A 21058-nucleotide genomic window follows, 5' to 3' on the forward strand; every position below is an offset into this window, starting at 1 on the left:
TAATGTTCCACATTATCAAAGAGCCTACAAGCATTAGGTCTGGGTCAGAACAAAAACAGTCGTCATTCCCCTTCCCCCCAAAAAAAAGAAAGAGAAAAAAGGTAAATACATAGAAGAAGCTATAGAAAGGAAATAAGAGAATAAGGAAGCAAACAGACAATACAAACAGTTCAGTATTCAAAGACAAAGAACCTCAGAAGCATTAACTCTCCTCAAGGCTCTGTGGACATCACTGCATAAGTAAGCTTTAAGGAGAAAGATCTGTGAATGTTTCTGGAGAACCTCTTTGAAGCCTGAGAGACAACACAGAAAAAACAAACAGAGGTGCTGGTTTGAAAATTGAGAAGGCAGTACAGACAGACTTTGCAGTCACAAGGAAAGGCGTAAACTGATCTCTTCTTTAGGAATGAGCAAGATACAGGGGATATGGAGGGAAACAGAAAACAAAGGACTTTGAACAGCAAGACAAATAGCTCACGCTTCTTGTATGGAAAGGAAGACCTTCTTTATATCTTCAGGCAGAGGACATACTGCCATTACTGACCTACTTGACAGCTAAATTTCACAGACCAAACAGTTAGCAACACAGACTGGTTAAAAAGCCAAGTGACATGTGGTCTTTTATCAGCAAAGCAGCAGCCTTTGCCATATCCTTGAGCAAAGAATAGGAGTATTTCAATTCTTTCCCTGTAACAGTATCAAATGCGCAGATGTTCTGTATTTATGACCAATAACGTTTTCCCCTCCCACACCTAAGTACCACAGGCTACAGAATACTCCAGTTATCATCTGCACAGTTGAAGCTGGAAAGCAAGAAATTTTTGTGTTGACCTTCCACTGGATCTGAAGTGAGTCTAATCATGACGTACTTTTTTTTTCTTTTTTAAACTTCTTACTTCAACAAAAGAAACACCATTCCAGTAGGGCTGGCAGGCTGCCTTTTTACCTCTGCTTTTCTGAATTCAAGTAATTGCCGGCTTTGTTAGGATCTTCCCCAGTCAAGTGCTGCCTCACCCAGCATGAACCAGCATGGCAGTCTTCCTGGGGCTCCCAAGTCCCAGACAGAGCCCGAGGACTTGTAAGGGAGATGCACCATGCCTCATCAATCCAGCCTGCTGCAGACACATTATTTTTCCCTAGGATTTCAAATTTGTATCAAATAAGCCAGGAAATAAAAAATACATATTTGATGGCATTGCTTTAAATCCAGCTCTTGTCGCTGCTAGCCTGAATAATGTAACACAATTTGCACAGGGGTGATGGGTTTTATGCTGTTACATTCACTTTTACTTTCAAAAAGACTCAGTACCCATAATCACCTGCCACACAGCAGCAATACATAAACCATTTTGCAACCACAGGTCATTGGCAAGCAAGTGGTTTTGCCCCTTTCTAACAACTTGTTAAAATGCTAGAAACAAACAAAACACCTTCAAGGTAACCTTCAGAAAATTCAAGATCACTGAAGCTCTTCAAACTTATTTACCCAGAACACATGGGCACAAAGCACAAGATTTTCCCAAGCTCTTCCCTGGAACAAGCTACATCCTTCATCTTGCTTCTCTGCCTCTGCTTCAAATGCCTAAAACAGCACAGATGCAACGAGAATTTGCTGCAATACCTTTCCTTCAGGGACTGAACTATAAACTGCAACAAGGGCACATTCAGGAGAATATTCTTCCGAAGCAGAAAAAGCCTTCTTCAGTCATAAAAAGGAAAAGAAGACAGATTACCAGATTGGAGAGAACACTGCTAAATTAGAGAAGCATCCCCTCAGGTCTCTTTAGAAGTTCCTTCTATACAGGTGACATTCTTCCCCTGCTGGTTGTCTCAGGTGTCTGAAAAGCCTACTAAGAACATGCAGGCTTCAGGTTAACACCTGAGAGGCACGGATTTCGCTGGCAACTAGTGACTGATTCTTCTCCATGTTTTTACTCCATATTATTGAGTATAAGGACAGAAGCTAAGAGCAAAAGGAAACAATAACTTATCTGCTCTCATTCAAAACCCACGAGGCTACCAACTCACACCAGTCCCCATATGTTCTCACAGACTGTCACCTTTGATTCAGGTCACACTATGTCATACCAAGCACCTGTGCAAATTTTTTCTTCGTTGTCAGTCATTCTTTTATCATATTTAGGAACCAACAGCACAGTTTGCAATTAGGGCATCTGATGCAGTTTATCTCAGAAAAAAACAACAGTTAAATTGAGACCAGTGAGGGCAAATCAGCATGTGCAGCAAGATGCAAGATGTACCATCACGGACAGCTCTCACATATTTCCTACATTTACCCATTCTAGTATGTATTCCTGAATACATACTGCAGGAAGGCAGGAAGAAAGGACATGCCAACAATTCACTTATGGTCCCCCTGTGTTCCAGAGCGTAAATGTTCTAACAGCTGCACACATAATTATAGCTGACAACCAAGAACATAACTGCACAGACACATCTAGAGATCTCCAGTTAAAACCATACACTTGTTCTTCCATACTGGTAATGCTAATTGACTCAAAAAGAAAGGTATTTCGTTAATGAGACAGAAACATGGCTCTGGTTTCAGATGAAGAAGTACATCATAATTAACTCCCTACAAAGTTCACTGCCTCTTCAAGATGTAAACAAATACTGAGATCAATACAGGAAGTGTCTGAAATAGAGAAAAAAAAAAAAAATCAAACCACGCTGTGTATTCAGCAGAATGTGTCCACAATTATTTGATTACAAACATGTTCTGTATGTATAGAGACTCTTTTAAAGGTGATTTTCAACAGGTTTTTCCTCTTTTCAATAGTCCAGACCTATACATTCCAGGACTCTGGAATATGATCTTCTCCAAATCTTCCTCAAGAACACAGATGACAGATTATCTGAGAACCTCCCACCTAATGTAACTAGGAGGAAGAAAAGGATTTCTGTTTTTGACAGTGACGGCCTTTTTTTTCCCCCACATTTAACTTAGTTAGATGACCACACCTTTTTCACACATTTCCTCATCTGACCTATTGTTATGGTTTTGCAATTTGGTTGGTGTTGGTATTCCACATCAGAACACCATGCTTCATAATGGGAGTAAAGGGGACAAGTTTTTTTTTCTGTCGAAACTGCCTTTAATGGGGCTGTGGGGAGGGGCACCGGAGGAAGGGAGGAAGGGGACGGCGTTGCTGGACCGGCTCCCTGACGAGAGAGAACAACGTGGTCAGAGCTTCCTGCCTTTCCACAGCTCCATCCGTGAGATTTGGGATTGGTATTCTCTTTGTTGAGACTCTCTTGTTGTTGTTTAGTGTTATTAGTAGGTTATTAAACTGCATTCGTTCTCAGATTCCACTTTTTTCCTCCCTTCAATTTTTATGTTAGACCTAATCGGCAATCTCCCTTCCCTTCCCCGCTGCTCCCTAAACGCACGTGGCCGGGCCGCGGCCACGCCGCACTTTGCCGTACCGTGCCGTGGAGAGAAAAGGGGGGGGCTTTTTGTTCTGCTGCCCTGGTTTGTGCACACTGTCCCGGAGTGAGCTCTAGAGAGATCCCCGTGACATTTTTGGTGGAGAATGCGGGCAAAGCACAGGGCAATGTTTTGGGCAGTAATTAGGTGGTTTTTTCAGCAGCGCCTGTATGTAGGACATAGATACGTCGTAGGTTCCTGTGGTCCTGGCTTAAGGACTTCCGATGTTGGGGGTAGGGTAGATTTATTTAAGCCGGATGGCTGGCAGGGGATAGAGATATCTGCCTGGCTCTTTCCAGGACTAACGAACACATCACAGGGCACTTCGTGCTTGAACTGGCTCAGCGAATGCTCTGAATTCCTTAAGTATGACTGATGGTGTCAATTGGATATCTGTTTGTTAGTCTCTCTAATTGTAGTACGTTTACTATTAAATTGCAGAGAGACTTGCAAAGAATAGTGCAGAAGAGACTCAGGACAAGGGCCAGAAGCATCGGGACCCCCAGTATCAGGTAATCTCACCCCTGAACACCAGAGGGACCTTGGGAAATTAATAGAACCCCTGAGTGAGTGTGGGAGATCAGGGGGATCTCAGATCGAATGGCTTATGAAAAAGATAGAGAGTCTCGAAGAATGAGATCCCAAACCCTAAGGGGAAGGCAACAAGTCAATCCCAGCGACCACAGGAACAGACCAGCATCCAGTGTCAGTCGCCCCAGTGGAAGGCCAGGAGATGGGAACGTGTGTCCTCACGTCTGGAACGGATGGAGGAAGTAGAGGAAGATCCTGGTGAGGGACCCTCCCCAAAACCACTGAGAAAGGCAACCCAGAAGACTAACAGACGCGGAGAAGATAGTGATGATGAGGGAAAGTCACCTGCTTCCTCTACTCGTAAACCTCTGAAAATTACTGAAATCCAAAGTGCGAGAAAGGAGTTTGCCCGGACTCCCAGGTGAAACGCCTTGTCACTTGGCTGCTCCGGTGTTGGGACAATGGGCCTCCTGCATGTCCTAAGCTGCAATGAGGCTCGTCAATTAGGAAAATCACACTTGCTACGAGACTCATCTATTGATAGGAGGGATCAGCGATTGTCTGTGGCGATGGAGTCGCCAACATTCTGGGAGAGGATTACTATCAGCGTGTAAAGGTTCTAACCGCTGGCTTCTCAAAAGTGATTTGGAGGCCTGTACTGGAAAAATGGAAGTACAGCTGATGAAGGTATCCAAGTCACTGAAGAATGCGCTGTGGCAAGAAATGCTGTTCGATCCCACGTTTGTCCCTGGGACCCAGAGGTTACCGGATGACCCAGAAAAGGTGAGCGAGTACTTCCGTGAAATATGCAGAAACTCATTTACTGGTCAGCCTAGGGAAGTAGTTTCCAGTGTACTATTAACCGAACGTCTTAACAGGATATTGATGAGACTGGATAGGAGACCTAGAAATTTTTGAGCTCAATCCTTTCACTGCAAAATATCGAATCTCACTTAGCTGCCGACAGCCGTACCAGCCATTCGTCAGCCATCTGGTAAAATGGTGGACTAGAATGGACCGAATGGAGCAAAAAGACAGGACAACATGCAGAGAGCCTGGTCTGCGGCAAGGAACCAGCAGTGAAGCTCTGTGGCAGTCTCAGCTGTCAGACGCATAACGCAACCTGTTCCGAGTGAAGGACCGCCAGTGAGCCTATGTGGTCACGTGGTGCCATGTGGAAACTTATCCTGACGGTGGACCATGGAGAGCGGATAATGAAGAATGTGGCATGCGTAACCCAGCTTTGTACTGCGGGAGGCACGGGTAAGAAAATTACAAAAGAGGTCATCCATCTACTGAGTTGCCATCGTACCGCCTCAGACAACCGAATAGAGGGGCCCTGCCGCTCAGCCAGGGGGGAAAGGGATAATGAGTAGTGTATTGGACTTGTGGATTGCCCGTGCCTGGGCACATCAGAATCCACAACAAAAATTAAAGCACTTGGTGGATACCGGTGCACAGTGCACTCTGATACCCTCAGGTTTCGAAGGGACGAGAACGGGATACATAGTACCATTGGTGGTGACTGGGGGTTCGCAGGAACTGTCTGTATTGGAGGCTGAGATAAGCCCCTCACTGGTGAGCCGACTGGCAGAAACATCGCAGATGACAGGCTCTCAGTGGTGGCAGGCCCCACACGACAGTATTGCCACGAGGCCACGGAAGGAAGAGGAGTAATCGAGTCAATTTGCGGAGGTAAAGAGGCTGTCAAACTGGTCCCTAGACATTGCTGAGCGGGAGAAAATGGGCCAGTGCTTTACCTCTTGATACTGAGCTACATGGATGGTGGCCAAATGCCTTGTGGGGTTGGTATGCCAGCAATGGGCAGAAAACAACTGCAAGCGGAAGGTAAACCTATTTTGGGCGCTGAACTATGGAGAAACCATTGCTGCTCAAATTAAAGAATATGGTTCCTAAAAGGTGCGTCACGTAGATGCCGCACAGTGCCCAAGAGTCGAGCAACAGAGGGCAAACAAAGTAACTCACCAGGTAGATCGAGCTAGCCAAGAATTGAGGTAGCTGAGATAGACCTGGATTTGAGCAGAATAAGGAGAGTTATTCCTAGCTCGGTGGGCCCATGAGCCTCAGGCCATCAAGGCAGAGATGGAACAGTATTTATATGCGTTAGAGACCGAGGGGTGGAATAACTATGGACGCTATCTGCACAGAACATTCATCCAAATGATCTGTGACACCATGTGACCATGATCAATACAGGCCAAGGTGAGGATTGAGACCTCTCTGGGGGAAGGGCGATGGGAGGAAAAGTATAAATATGGGAGGCCATGGCAGATTGATTATATCAGGCTCTTGTCCCCCTATAAGACTCGTTAATGGTACGAGCATTATTGTACTCACCATGGTGGCAGTAACCACCGTGTGGCTTAAGACATATGGCAGTGTAGCCCCATGCCCCACTGCCAGAAACCATATTAGGCCTCAGAGACACAAATCCTGTGCGCGACTGAGCACCCCACGAGAGGATCGAATTTGCTATGTATTTCTATATATTATGGGACTCAATTTTTCAAAAATCTCAAACTGGTTGAGCCACTTGGGCCAGAAATGGCTCGAGTGGATCTCTCCTCCGTTTGTTCACATACCCCTATCACGCACCAGCCGCTGTAATATCGAGCGCCAACGAATCTGGGTCTATTATAACACGCTGAAAGAGCGTTATAATATGGGTGTTGAAACAGTTTAAAAACTGGCGAGGAAAACATCTAGCAGAAGCACCCTGTTGTGGGTGATAGGCGATCGACAGAGGATTCATCCACCGACGCACGGCCCTACACAGTCCAACTCCCTGCGTTACCAGTGGAGGGTATTTTACAAGGGTCATCCTGTGTTGAAGAAAAAATGAACATGTAAAGATATTGTCTGGTTATATTGCGGTATATAGGGTCTTCCAGCCTCTGGAAAATAATATATAGTTGTATGGAAGAGGCCCCTCAACAATTGGAAAAATCTAAATGTCTAAGTTGAACTCTTAGGTACCTGGGTATTTCAACCTGGTGTGGTGATATAATTTCATGTATATGTGTTTGGGGTTTGTTGTGGGGTTGGTGTGCCATCCAGGGAAACTGATTTGCTGGGGGAGGTGCACAGCCTCAGTGATTCCAATGTTGTTGTGGTGTGTGTATATAGTATCTATATATATATCTGTATGTTACATATGTAATGCATGTTAACTCTGTTCTGTTTATAGTTGTTTGATAAAGTTCAGGGTCATTGATTGATGCATGTTGTAATAAGGGGGTTGGAATGTTAATGGTTTGAACAATTTGGTTGGGTTAGGTATTCACGATACGACACATGCTTTCATTTAATGGGAGTAAAATAAAGATGTGGGTACCAAATGTGTGTTGGTGTCTTGTAATCTCTCCTTATTAGGTTGTGCACTGTGGGGAGGGGACCGGAGGGCAAGGGAGGGAGGGGACGGCGTTGGTCTGGGGACCGGCTCCGCTGCGGGAGACACAGTGGTCAGAGCTTCCTGCCTTCCACAGCTCCATCGGTTGAGATTTGGGATTAGGTATTCTCTTTGATTCGGACGGCTCTTCTTGTTTGTTGATTTAGTGATTATTAGCGTTAATAAAGCTGCCATTCGTTTCAGACTCAACATAATAATTTCCTCCCTTCCATCTTTTTTGTTAGACCTAATCGCAATCTCCCTTCCCTTCCCCGTCTCCCTAAACGCACGTGGCCGGGCCGGGCCACGCCGCACTTTGCCGTACCGTGCCGTGAGAGAAAAAGGGGGGGGCTTTTGTTCCTGCTGCCCTGGGTTTGTGCACACTGTCCCGGAGTGAGCTCTAGAGAGATCCCCGTGACACCTATCTACTCTACTACTAACTAACTCTTTTGAGAAACTTTACCAGTTCACAGCAATGGGTATGTCACATGAGTAAGAACGCCAGCATTCAGATTACCTAGGATGAGAACCACACTAGCAATCGTGAACAGCTCTCTTCATCAATTACTACCCTCAAGAGTGCTTTACATTATTTCATCATTTTCTAAATGAGACAAAGCACTTACTACAGAATTACAAAACTAAACCTACTTGTAATCAAACCCTTCTATTTCCCATTAATTATAAATGTATTTCAAGACTGTTCTCCAAAAAAATAGAGATGAGACCGTGATGTTTGTGTCTTATTGTAGCAGTATTGCAGTTACCATCAAAAGCTACTCAGACATAAATGGAGCAAACTGAATTCCATGTGAGCTAAACTACACATCCATATCCACAGCCCCAAGCTGGTTTGTCACCTGAATATAAACTGATTCCAATAAGCTAATATGACATCAGACTTCTAGTTTCTAAAGTTAAAAATAATAATAATAATAATAACTTACAAGAAAAACGAAAGACTAACAGGTATCAGAGAAGCATCCACTCTTCTGAAAGAAAGCCCAACTGACCACAGAAGTATCCCTACTTTATCTTTCAAGATGTTTCAAGATGTTTCTCATAGCCTAAGAGAACAAAACAAGACAGCCGGTAGTTTTGTGCAGCAGAATGGCTTTGGTGTGCAAACCCAAGTGCACAGCTGTAATAGGCAGGCTGCTGATTTGGAAGTACTGCTGCACACTGAGTCTTTCAAGAATTTATGGTTCCACATAAAAAAGAAATGTTTTCTCATATTCTGCTATAGTGATTTTCATCAGTAATTCTAAGTGTAGTTTTAAGGGGCAGCTCATAAATGCCTTCTAAAATAGAAATAATATGTAATAATCAGAGTAAATGTACATCTGGGCAAAGATCGCTCACTGTTTAAACAAGATTATATTTTTGACAGAACTACTATAAAATTAATTTTTCTTTCAAAAACAAGAACATGATGGAAGATTGCAAGCAAGTGACCTGGTCTGGGCATTTGGCAAGACACCTACTATCAGCTGGTTCCTTTTGATCAACCACCAATCTAGTATCTCATCACCGATGTCAAGGATGTTATACTTGCCAGTACATTACCTAGGCCAGAAAAGGTACCTAAGTGACATATGTTGCACTTGAACCTTTACTACCACTTTTGCATGGACAGCATTCCCTTTCACTGCCAGAATTTGTTCACTCTGCCTACTTGAACTAGAGTCGAGTTATATCTGTGGAAGGCTACTTCCCACCAACCATTTCCATGAATCTTTGCTATTTCCTCTGCCATCAGGATAGCTTTATTTTAATTCAAGTCAGAAAATACCACCATGCTAAGACTGCAATGCAACTGGACAACAAAAAATAACATGCACAATGACGATAAAACAGACTAAACACCTGCATTAATTGCCCAATGTGTTTGCTTTTGTAAACACCGGAAAACAATTTGGTATGTAAAAGATTACCAAGAAGTAACGCAACACAGTATTGCCATACACATAATGACTTGAATAGCATAAACCATATAGCACTGCAGAAATAATAACAGAAGTTTTGCAGTTTGCTTACACAGCAGCCATCAGTGCTCCAGGCTAGACCAACTCTGCCAACAAAGCAGGCAATAAGATCTTACAGAAATCACCAAAATCTACATCGTTTTTATCCTCTAGCCAAACTAGCCAGCTTATTTCCATTCAGGATCTGTCATCAAAACACAAAGAACAACTACTCCATCCAGCTTGGCCTTTTGTTCAGGATGTACAGAACTTCCCTGCATAGGAAAAGTCCTACCCTGACTTGCTGTAAACTTGCTTAAACAGTCCAGGCAAAAACATAACTAGTTCACCATATCAGGGAGAATAAATTCATGCCTCTACTTCTATCAGCATCACAACTAATGTCAATGTATTCCTGCTACTGCCACATTAATTCTGAGTTGGCATCACCAGGCCAAGGATTTTTACAGAGACGTCTACCATGGTGAATGCAGAGATTGGTGACTGTCTTAGGGCTGATGGGCACTATTATGTTCTGAACTTTGGCTATGGTTCTGTCCATTAGTGAATCATTCTCACAGCAAAGCACTTCTACCATTAAATTCTCTTACTGTAGCCTTCCAATAAACTGTAATATCCTGAAATGTTACAATAAACTAACCCTGGTGTCTCAAAAACATCCTTATACCTAAGATATTATAATAACTAAAGGGGATTCCAATTCACCTGCCCTATCAAGTTTCCAGTAGTAAATTCCAATTCATGCTGAGAATAAAGAAATAAATGCAATAAAGCAAATGAAGCTGCAGGTGTCCTAAATCACTCTCTGAAGTAAACATGGTGGGCTCAGTTTGCTCAGAATGAAAGCTAGTTAGCCACAAGACCCTGCTCAAAATCACAAGAAAAAGAACAGTAAAAGGAGAAAAGGTCAAATCAAATAGTATCTGCACCTTTTTTTTTTCAGTTTTAAGTCTAAGGGTGTTTGTACCATTGGTCTACACTTTCCAAGTTTCAATATGACAGTATTTTTATTTTCCACATGAAAAGCTAAAGAAGCTGGTATAAACTCAATGGGAAGCTGGCAATGAAGCCGCCTTAGCTGCAGTAACTAGCATCTCAGCAAGACAATGTCTCCTGAGGTTGAAGCTGTCCGTTCCAATAGATGTCTCTTTCAGTACGCTGTGTTGGCTTCCAGCCCCGCCTCTGGGCCATCTCTGGCATCTGTGCAGCACATGGAAGCCTCAACTGTACACTGCTCCCAAAATGCTTATCTATAGCACAGAAGCAGAGTTGGGGAATACCAGGAATACTCAACAGCCAGGCTCCGACTGAAGCTGCCTCCTCTCACAGTAAGCATTCAAGACAGGAACAGCAGCAATATCCCACTCAAGCCATGGCAGGAAGACTGAAAGACTATGCCATTGCTAAAGAGAAAGATAAAGGTTAGAATGCACACAAGATAAATGTCACAGAAGTCTACCGGGAAATGCCAGCACTCCACTCAAAATCCTGCAAGCTTTCAAAATGGAATTATCCACTCCAGTGACCAGGTTACTACTTCAAGAGGCCTGTTGAAATTATCTCAATTTCTGTGAAAGCTGTTTAAAGAAAGTCCATGCCTTACTAATGCTGTTCTAATTCAGATACCTTGAAGATTAGCTGGATTATTTTTCCCTGAGCTAGATGCAAGGTTTACCACTACTTTTTCCACAAGTGCTGTAGCAAGAAAAGCAGAGCAACACAGAATCACAGAATGGTTGAAAAGGACATCAAAGATCAGCCCAGACTCAACCCCCTCACCATAGGCAGAGTCACCAACCACTAGACCAGGCTGCCCAGAGCCACATCCAGCCTGGCCTTGAATGCCTCCAGGGATGGGGCATCCACAACCTCCTTGGGCAACCTGTTCCAGTGTGTCACCACCCTCTGGGTGAAAAACTTCCTCCTAATCTCTAACCTAAACCTCCCCTGTCTCAGTTTAAAACCATTCCCCCTTGTCCTATCACTATCAACCCATGTAAAAAGCCATTCCCCCTCCTGTTTATACGCTCCCTTCCACTACTGGAAAGCCACAATGAGGTCTCCCCAGAGCCTTCTCTTCTCCAAGCTAAGCAAGCCCAATTCCTCAACCTTTCTTCACAGAAGAGATGTTCCAGCCCTCTTAGCGGCCCTCCTCTGGAAAGATGTCAGCCAGTAATCATACTACTTTAATATCAAAGGACATGTCAGTATACAAGGCTGTAAGTGAGGCTGAAGGAAATTTATAAATGTCTCTTAGGACTAGAAGCTGATTTGTTGCTGCTTGTTACATCACTGGGAGGAAAATATGGGATGAGTACAGGCAAGATAAAGCCATCAGTTAAAAAACTGCAATTCCTCATAGGAAATCTAACAGATATCAAACCTAACCACTACTCGTGCAAGCGCTATAGTTGAACCAGTGACTGCAGAACGCAGACAGGCCTTGATAACCACTTTGATAGCAAAAAGAACTGTTATAAAAAATGAAATGTGTACTTGTTTGTATCAAAGGATATTTATTTTATTCAGCAACACTACAGACATGATCCCATTTGTGAATATCTGCAGAACATGCCTCGCACTTACCATGAAACGATGTAACTGCACAGTTTTAAAAATTCTAAAGGAAGATGAAAGTCCTTTCAAAGCCGATTTGCATTGATACAGTTGAATTTGCATTCAATTGATTTCTCCATTCAGAAGAACTCAATGGAATTAGAAAGAAAAATGGTTTTCTTTAACAAAGTTGGTATGAATTAGATTTTGATACTCACTGCAACAGAAGAGAAACCCCATATTCTAGGTGGTTTCACTGATATCAGTGAGACCCCTTCTTTCAAGCTGGGTAGTGACAAGATTCCAATACACAATTTCACTACAAGGCCGGACTGGAATTATATGTTCTATGCATCAGGGAATATTGATGCAGCAAATACTAATCCATGCTTAAATATTCAAGCAATTCATGCTCTAAAAATACAATTTTTAGTTGAATATTGCACTGACAAATCTACCGACTCTTTATCATACTTCCAGGATATAATCTTTCTTTGTAGATCTTACTGGCTAGCCAGTCATAGCTTTCAACACATTAGTCACCATTGCACTTATTGATTTCCTTCTTCATATTTTTATTCTGTGTTAACATCTTCATCTGAAAGTAAATAAAAAGCTTACAACTTGTGAAATCCAGGTAAAGAGTATGCAAAAGCAGAGCAGGCCATTTTAAAGCCAGGTAACTACAGTTAAGTTCCCTAGAAATCTCACATGAATACAAAGATATTAAGACACAGTTTTTAAGCTTCTTGGATTATTCTTTATTTGAAAAGTTAAAAATAGGAAATGGTTCTTCACCACACGGCAGTGGACATGGATCAGTCTGCCCAGGGCAGCGGGCATGGCCCCAGGCTGCCAGGAGTTCAAGATGAGTCTGGACAACACTCTCAGTTTTACAGTCTCATTATTGGGTAGTGTCGTGTGGAGCCAAGAGCTGGACTTGATGATCCTCATCAGCTCCTTCCAACTTGGGAGATTCTGTGATTGCATAATATCTCTGACTGATGAGAAAGCTCTGGTACCGAGTACGCTGCACAGAGCTGACATGTACTCCAATACTCCCACTGCGTGAAGTGAACATGGAGCACATCTCCCAAGAACATCTAATTTATAAGGAAGGCACATTATGTTTTTCACTGTGTCTTTTTGGGGTCTGGTCCCCAGCGAAATGATCCACAGGGAGTTCCTGTTGCTAAAGGCAGCTGAGCCAAAGCAGGAGAGCAGGTAGGACATGCAGCTGCAGCTCAGCCAGCCCAGCCCTATCAACATGGGCACCACTCATACAGCCCTTCCACTAGCACAGAAGAAACTCCACCCCAGGGAACAATCTGCTTGTGGGACCTAAACCACTACCTTTCTTCCCCTGGAGGATTCTCACAACCAGGATCCTGTATAAACCTGAATCTTGGCAATTCCACAACAACCAACACACTTAGCTCTGCCTGTTTTACAGTTTAAGGGCTCACCTATGCCAGTGGGGAGAAAGCATGGCCTTAAATACACTGTAATACAGCAACTTAGAGAGAGCTATGCTGCAACTTTTTGTTACTTTACCTTCAAAGTCTAAAATGAACCCCATGTTGAAGTGGGAAACTACACACACTAAGAAAAAGACAGCTAGCTTATTTTCGTTATCATTTCTCATTTTCTTGTGGTACCAAAGCCAGAGAGACCAGAGCGACAAAAGACACAGCAACAAAACAGCAAGATGTTAGGACAGGGACCAGCAAGAGGAGGAAGAGGACTTGAGTCTGCTGGACAATGAAACCAAGAACAAATGCAAGGCACAGAAAAAAAAGGTGGAAGAACTTCGGAGTCAGAAACAACTGCATCTGTGGACTGGAACAAAAAGCTTATGGGATAGAAGTTATAAAACATAGACTAGCTACTAGAAGAAGTGCTCAAGCTCAGCAACACAGAAGTGGAAAAGGAATTTACGACTCAGAACTGCCAGATCCCATGTAAACCCTACAGACCTTGCTCTGCTGCTGCTCTGAGCAAAGGATCCACAAAATGTCTTGATGCTGCTGTCCTCATGCTGCTCGTGCCTGCATATGAAGATGACCAGCTATTGCTATTGGGAACTCCAGTAATCTGCAGGGCTGAAGTCACTAAGACAAAAGCTAATGAAGCTGCCAATATAATTTTATATAATCATAGCTCAGATTTTCCAATTTTATCAAGAAAACTAACACAGAAAATTATCCAGAAAAATACGTTTTTTTTTAAAGGAATATCATTCAGAACCCTCTGAAGACAGAAAATCTAAGAAATAAGGCTATTACATCAAATTTCACTTTCACTGTACATTATGATAGTCAAATTAGTCCCCTGACCCCACGATCTGCATCTCACTCAGCACAGAAAATGAATGTCCCTTTGGTCAATAAAGATAGAGCTATTATATACAGAACTCCCCCTTGCTCTGAAGGAAAGCGTACGTATTTCAGCATGCTACCAGTGAATGGGAACTCCCCATGAAAAGAGGTGAGAAGGTGCAGAACAAGAAAGGGAGAAGAAGGAATGGAAGGCACGGCTGCAGGGCATGGATGTTCATTGTGGACACTATGCCAGTATCTGTAAAAGAGTTACAATGCAAGAGGGAGAAAAGCTATCACCTCTGGTTAGTAGTTACGCTTTCCATCCCCTTGATCCCCACAGTCTGAAGCCAGAACCTCAAAAGCCAGAGCCTTCCAGAGCAGACAGACCTCTGAACAGGCACAAATGCAAACACTACCAAAACCAAACACAAACAGGTGGTGAAAAATTCACTGCTATTCTGGGGGAAAACAGTGCAAGGATCAAAGCAAAATCTAACCCCTTTCCACTGCAAAGGGCTGCTGTAGCAGCAGCTCTGTGTAACACAGCACTGCTAGTCCTCCCTGCAGAGAGAAGCCCAGAGGAAGTAAAAAATTCTGTTTCATTCCAGCATTTGTATGTTGTGCAGAATCAGTACACAGAGCACATAATGAACAATGAAGACTTAAATCTGAGTCACTATCCCTTCCCTGGATGAAACAAGGTCCTGATGTGACTGCATAATTAGATTGTCATACCAACACCACAATGCCAAGACAAGGTTTGCAGTCTTAATTTTGCAATTATTAAATCTGCTGCTTTCATCTCTATATACTTGTCTTGTCACACTAATGAAAACAGAAAAACAGGTTATGTTATTAAAATTATCAACTGCTTTCCCAGGGCAGAGCTAGCACAGCAAGGGTGACAGGCAGCACAGGAAGTAGGGATGCTGAAGACCAGTGCTCATGGACAACACAAGCCACAGCGTGCAGCTGCCTGCTCCCTGGGCAGCAGCACAGGGAGGAGCCTCCCTGCATCCAGCACACTTAATCTGCAAACCAGATAATCTGCCATGAATAATCGAGAGTTGACTGCGGACAGCAGAACTCCATTAACCTCACAACTCGCTGTACCAGGCGGTGCCTTCAGTAAAGTGCTTAGTGACAAATTAACCTCAAGCACAGCGCCCCTCACAAACACCTCAGGACTAGAAACGGGACCCCACAGGCCTCTGAGGGTCTCCAGACCAAAACTGAGAAGCTTCATTTCAGATTCACAGTTTTTGAAGACACCACCGAATTTACTAGCATCATCTGATATCTTAATGTCTGATATTAAGAACATTTGTTTCTCAAGAAGAGTGGTTGGGCAATGGAATAGGCTGCCATGAAGGCGGTGGAGTCACCATCCCTGGAGGTGTTCAAGAGCTGTGTGGATGTGGCACTGAGGGACATGGTCAGTGGGTATGGTAGGGATGGGTTGGCGATTGGACTAGATGATCTTAGAGGTCTCTTCCAACTGCAATGATTCTATGAATCCCTGCATGTTGAGAACTGGATGCCCAGATCTGTTGCAGGACAGGAGACGCTTCTTCATTCACTCCTTGGACCAAACGTGTTGAAAGCTCTGGATGTATCCGTAAGAATGCAATTTACAAAACTTCCAGCTCACTGTTATTTGATGGGCAAGAACATAGATAAAATAAAGCTCACAACCACATGGACTCTTCCAGTCTCCAGGTGCATCTGAAATATCTGACTGGTCACGGTGATCCTGACAAACCACAGAGCAGCCATGCTCATCAGGCACTCCAAGTAAATACTGAAGCCAACATCATACCCTACAAAAAAAGGGACTGGGGTGCCCAGAGAAGAGGATGTTTCCGATCACTGGAATCAAAAGGAAACAAGGAAAGAGAAAATAAAGCAGCATCTCAGGTTAGGTGTTGGACAGGCAGCTTCAGCTTCATAGGAGCTTAGTCAACAACCCCAACATCAAGACATCACCTGTAAAGCACACATTCCGCCACCAGACTCAAGTCCAAGAAATGATCCTGCTCTTGTGAATCCTTCTAGATTTTCCCCTCGCTGATTATAAATACAAAAATAAAAATAATTAAAAAAAGGAAATTCTAAACATTCTTCATGATTCTCTGGAGCAAGCAATAATCTCATAAGAGTAGTATGGCAAAGGCTTTGTTAGCTAAAGAGACTCGTAATTAATCGCTAACATTCCTAAGGAAAAGTTTCCATTAAGCGATATGTGGGAATTGGACATCTTGAAAACTGCAGCAAGTCTCTTGGATATCCCGCTGGCTAACAGCAGCCAGGCAAAGCTACTGCCAGAAAGCACAAAGCTGTTGTACTTCACCCTCCCAGCTCCTCCAGTGCATGGGAAGGGAGTAGCTGAAGGCCAAATTCTAAGGGGAAAAAAATCTTCAAGATGAGGGTCTCTACACAGCTCATCGTGAGCATAAAGGCAGAACATAGATTCCTCCTTCTGCATTAGCAAAAAGTGTACAGAGATCCCAGCCCACCTCTAGTTGTAGCTTGAAATAGCGCAGTTTGGAGACTGCCTCCAGACAAGAACCGCAAAGCAAATAACCAGAAGAAAACAAAAAACCTTACCAAAATTCCTCTGAATCAGAAACCAAAGCACCAACCAAGGGCTGCAAAGAATGGCCGATCAGAAAATGAAACTTGTAACTGCCGCCGCAGGACAAACGAAACGCAGTTCAAAGAAGGGCTTTCATCTTTAATCGTGATGAAGTAAAGTAGGGATTGTTAGGCACCGGTATTTCCAAACCGAGCCCTGTCCTGCTTGGCAGCTGCCCTCACGCAGACGGACGGGTCACAAAGCAGCGGGGACCGCTCCGAGCCCCGCTCCTCCCGCACGGAGGGCGGCGCGACGGCGGGCGGACAGCGCCGGGCTCTGCCCCTCGCCCCGCCGCAGCCCAGGGCGGGCGGCCCCGCGCCTCCCCGCCTTCAGCATCACCGCGCGGCACCTGCCCGGCCCTCGCACCCTCCCATCCCTCCGGCCGCAAAGGCCGCCAAGGGCCCGCGGAGCTCAGCCCGGTCCCGCCGCTCTCTCTCGCCCTCCCGCCCCTTCCTCCTCCTGCTCCAGCCCGGGCCTGCCGCACCACCTCCCCGCACCCGCCCCGCTCGGCGGCCGCTCCCCGCCACCATCCCGCTCCCCGCTCTCCGCCCCCGATCCCGGCTGCCCCCCGCTCCGCCCGTCCGCTCCCTCCCGCCGCCTGCGCCACCGCAGGAGGCCGCGCTGCCCGGGCCGCCGCCCCGCCGCTCACCGCTTTTGACGTCGCCGGGCGCCGCGCCGCCCGCGGCCGCTCCGCCGCCCGCTCCGCCGCCCGCGCCACCGCCCGCCGCCGCCGCTCCGGCTCCGCCGCCCGCTGCAGGACCCGCCGCCTCCTCCAGCCGCGGCGCCGCCGCCTCCCGCCGCCCCGTTCTCCTGCTCGTCTCCGCTGCTGTTGGCGCGCTTGTTCTTCTTGCCCTTGCCGCCCTTCTGGTTCGGCATCCCGTGCCCGCCCCGGCGCGGCGGCGCGGCGCGGGGGAGGCGGCGGCGGCTGCGGAAGGCTCCGCCGCTACCTCCGGCTCATGGCGGGGCCGCGCTGCGCCGCGCCGCGCCCGCTGTGGGCGGCGGGGCCCGGGGGGGGGGGGGGGACGGGGCGGGGAGGGCGAAAGGCGTGTCCCGCTCGGCCGCGCCGCCGCCCCGCTTCCTCCTGGAGTAGGCGCTGGCGGCGGCGAGAAGCGGAGCGCGCCCGAGGGGGGGTGGGGGAACGGGGCCGAGCCTGGCGAGCGGTGCGGGAGGGGCTTGATGCGAGGAGGGAGCCCCGCTCCCGCCGGCACAGGGGCGGAGGGCGGTGTGCGGTTCGCAGCCGGGAAGTCGCCGTCGTGGGCCGCAGCGAGCCCAGGCGCGAACGGGAGGGAGGGCTGCGAGGCGGGGCCGACGGCTGTGGGGGTCCCTCTGAGCTCCTCGCTGGGCTGCACCGGCGGTGTGGGCTCCCACACGACAGCTCCCCTGCGGAGAGCGGCTGGAAAACGTCACCCAGAGGTGCAGAAATATGAAATATATTTATATATCCAAATAATGAAGTCTCGTGTTTGGAAGAGGCCTTGAGGCGTGATAGCCCTCAGGTTCCGGAATTAGTTTCAGTATTTTAGGGATGGCTGTGCAAGTGATAGGTAGCAGAGGTGAGATGTCGGGGTGCAAGTTGGATGCTGCGCTCATGCAGGGCTGGAAGAGGCCGTGCCTTCACAGAGGCTTTGTGGAGGGGCAGCTGCCGGACTGCAGGCTCGGTGGGAGGCACTGCAGAAAATGGGTGACAAATATTGCCAAGATTTCTACACCCAGAGTGGAGAGGTGCTGTCAGCCAGCTGCAAACAACGCTCCACTGACACCTCACTTCAAGTATCACCTGCTGATGTACTCACCTCAGTACTGACCGGCTTATCCTGTCATGAGAACAGCACTCCAGTCAGTGGGCTGTGTGGTTGTTCTGAGCCTCGCAAGCTTTTCCTTTCACATAAATTAGCTTAAATTAATTTCCAAAACTTTTCTTGCTTGAACATACCCGGCACACCTCATACCTGCAGCTTGTGCCTGAGTTCTCCATGAAAATCAACCTCTGTATTTCCAAACACCCTTTGAAGCAGCTATTTTCTGTCACGTGGCTCAATTCCTTTGCCTGCGGACAACAACATTTTAGAGAGACTTTAAAGCAGTTTCTTGTCTTGGTGGAAACCTGAAGTAATTTGCTTTGCAGTATTTTGTATTCCCATAGCTAAATGTCCTACCTGCCTTATCTCACAGCTTTGAAGCTTCTAAATTGCATTTTTGTCTAGAAACCAAAGGAACATGGAAAGTGTGGCCAATTTCTAAGGCTACAAGTTCAGGCAAATCCTAATCCTAGTCATCTCAATTGCAGAATTTTCATTTATTTTGGCAAGGGCAGATTTCATCTCTAGCTCTTCGGGTTTCCAAGACAAAGAAATGGATCCATCCCACTGCTGTGCTTGCAGCCTCATAAATGGGCTTGCCTGCTGTGATGGAGGTTGAGGAAATCTTTCCAAGTTTTCAGGTTCCTATAAAGCTGTAAAGCCATAAAAACCCCGTGGACACAAAATAGGGGCCTGGTTCCTGTATCTACTGAGAGTGTGGAGTTTCAGACTAAACGTTCCAGTTTGAGCAAGGAAGTAACTAATGTTGTCTCTGAGCTGCTGGGGGAGTAACAAATGACTGGATATAAGGAAAAAGGGTTTTGCTGTAAGGTTAATGAAGCACTGGAATGGGTTGCCAGAGAGGTACTAGATGTTTCAACCCTGGAGATATTCAGGGTCAGGCTAGATGGAGTCTCTGAGCAACCTGATCCAGCTGCAGGTGTTCCTGTTCACTGCAATGATAATGTTCTGCACAGAGTAGGAGTGACCATTTCACTCTCAAAAACGCTATTAAAAAAAACACACAGGTACACAGTTAATAGATTTGCATTAAATTTGATAAACTTAACTATATCTGTTCACTCTTGGGTCTTTTTCCATTTATAATACTCAGGAGTTCTTTAATCAGAATAGACCCAATTTCTTCCAGTATCTATGGAGAATAAAAGTTCCCATAAGATACGTATTTTGGGTTTGTGGTTAGTGGTCATTATTTCACACACAGTGTAATCTCTTTTGAGGTTAAAAATGAGCTGCATGCATCAATAACAGAAATAAATGACCGTGCCTAATCAGTGTGATGGTATAGGGGGAAACAAGACTTTCTCAATGGATACAGAGACTGAGAAGAGACTCGACTGGCAAGGAATGGGAGTACATAAAACAGCACCATTTTACTTAAATAGCTGATATGGAGAGGAAGCCACTCCATGGCTGTCAAAAAGATTAAGAGGCAGTGGAAAGAGGTTGTGAATCGTTTTACGATCATCCCGTCTGAAATATTCAATAAAAATATACAGGATTATAAAGATTTTATTTAGATGCTTGAATGGAAACATAAGGTGCCAAAGAAGGAATTCTAAGTTTGAAACAGCAAAAAATCAAACTCAGACATCTGCAGTTGTCCTGCACAACTTTAGAAAGCTCGTTCAAGTCCAATTTTAACTCATTATATCACCTAGAAAGAAAACGTCCTTTGTGGAAGGTAAAATAGACTAATTTGACCCCTTTGCTTTTTTGCTAGTTATCATTCTCCCTACCCAGATAACAGGATGCTGCTCACCCAGTTACTCGAACTGGCTGAAAAGTCACCTCTGGGCTCCAATTAGTTGTCTTTCGAAAACATTCTCACAGAAAATAGATGGATTCCTTGACCTCTTAGGTCTTAGGACCTCTTGACATTAGGAAGTATTACTTCTCGGAAAGGGCAGTCAGGCATTGGAATGCACTGCCCAGGGAGTTGGTGGAGTCACCGACCATGGGAGTGTTCAAGAAACGTTTGGATGTGTTGTTGAGGAATATGATTTAGCCGGGAAGTATTGGTAAGGGTTGATCTAGATGATCTTCTAGGTCTTTTCCAACATTGATAATTTTGTGATTCTGTGATTCGCTGCAGTACCCTCAGCAGTGCTGCAGTGTTTGCCATTGTCTCCCATTCCTGGTTATCGAAGCTCCTGCTGACTGCCCAGGAACATCTGCACAGCCCCCAGTCATTCATGGCTTTGGCTGAGACACAGAAAGCAACATAGGTGTGAGAAAGGAAGTGATGCTGATTCCTGGACCCACTCCTCAATTCTAAGTAGTTTTGTACGAGTCCTTCCAATTTTAAAGACAACGAAAGCGGGTTTCTCAAAGCATCTTTCCACTTCATGTG

General features: G+C 45.5%; 1 protein-coding gene and 1 long non-coding RNA gene across 2 annotated transcripts in view; both read right to left on the reverse strand.

Annotated features, from left to right (window-relative positions):
* HECA (hdc homolog, cell cycle regulator) overlaps positions 1 to 17776 on the reverse strand; it is a 29507-nt gene extending 11731 nt beyond the window's left edge. The window contains 2 exon segments of the mRNA XM_015858410.2: positions 17535 to 17653; positions 17655 to 17776. Coding sequence (XP_015713896.1) covers positions 17535 to 17653; positions 17655 to 17761 — 226 coding nt within the window. The 5' untranslated portion in view covers positions 17762 to 17776.
* On the reverse strand, positions 880 to 11211 carry LOC107311673. The gene is made up of 2 exons (XR_001554186.2): positions 7810 to 11211; positions 880 to 3008 (listed from the first exon to the last, which is right to left on the reverse strand). It is a non-coding gene; the product is annotated as an uncharacterized LOC107311673 (long non-coding RNA).
* Positions 17777 to 21058: the final 3282 nt, after the last annotated feature.

The sequence above is a fragment of the Coturnix japonica genome, chromosome 3 (assembly GCF_001577835.2).
Source record: "Coturnix japonica isolate 7356 chromosome 3, Coturnix japonica 2.1, whole genome shotgun sequence".
NCBI lineage: Eukaryota > Metazoa > Chordata > Aves > Galliformes > Phasianidae > Coturnix > Coturnix japonica.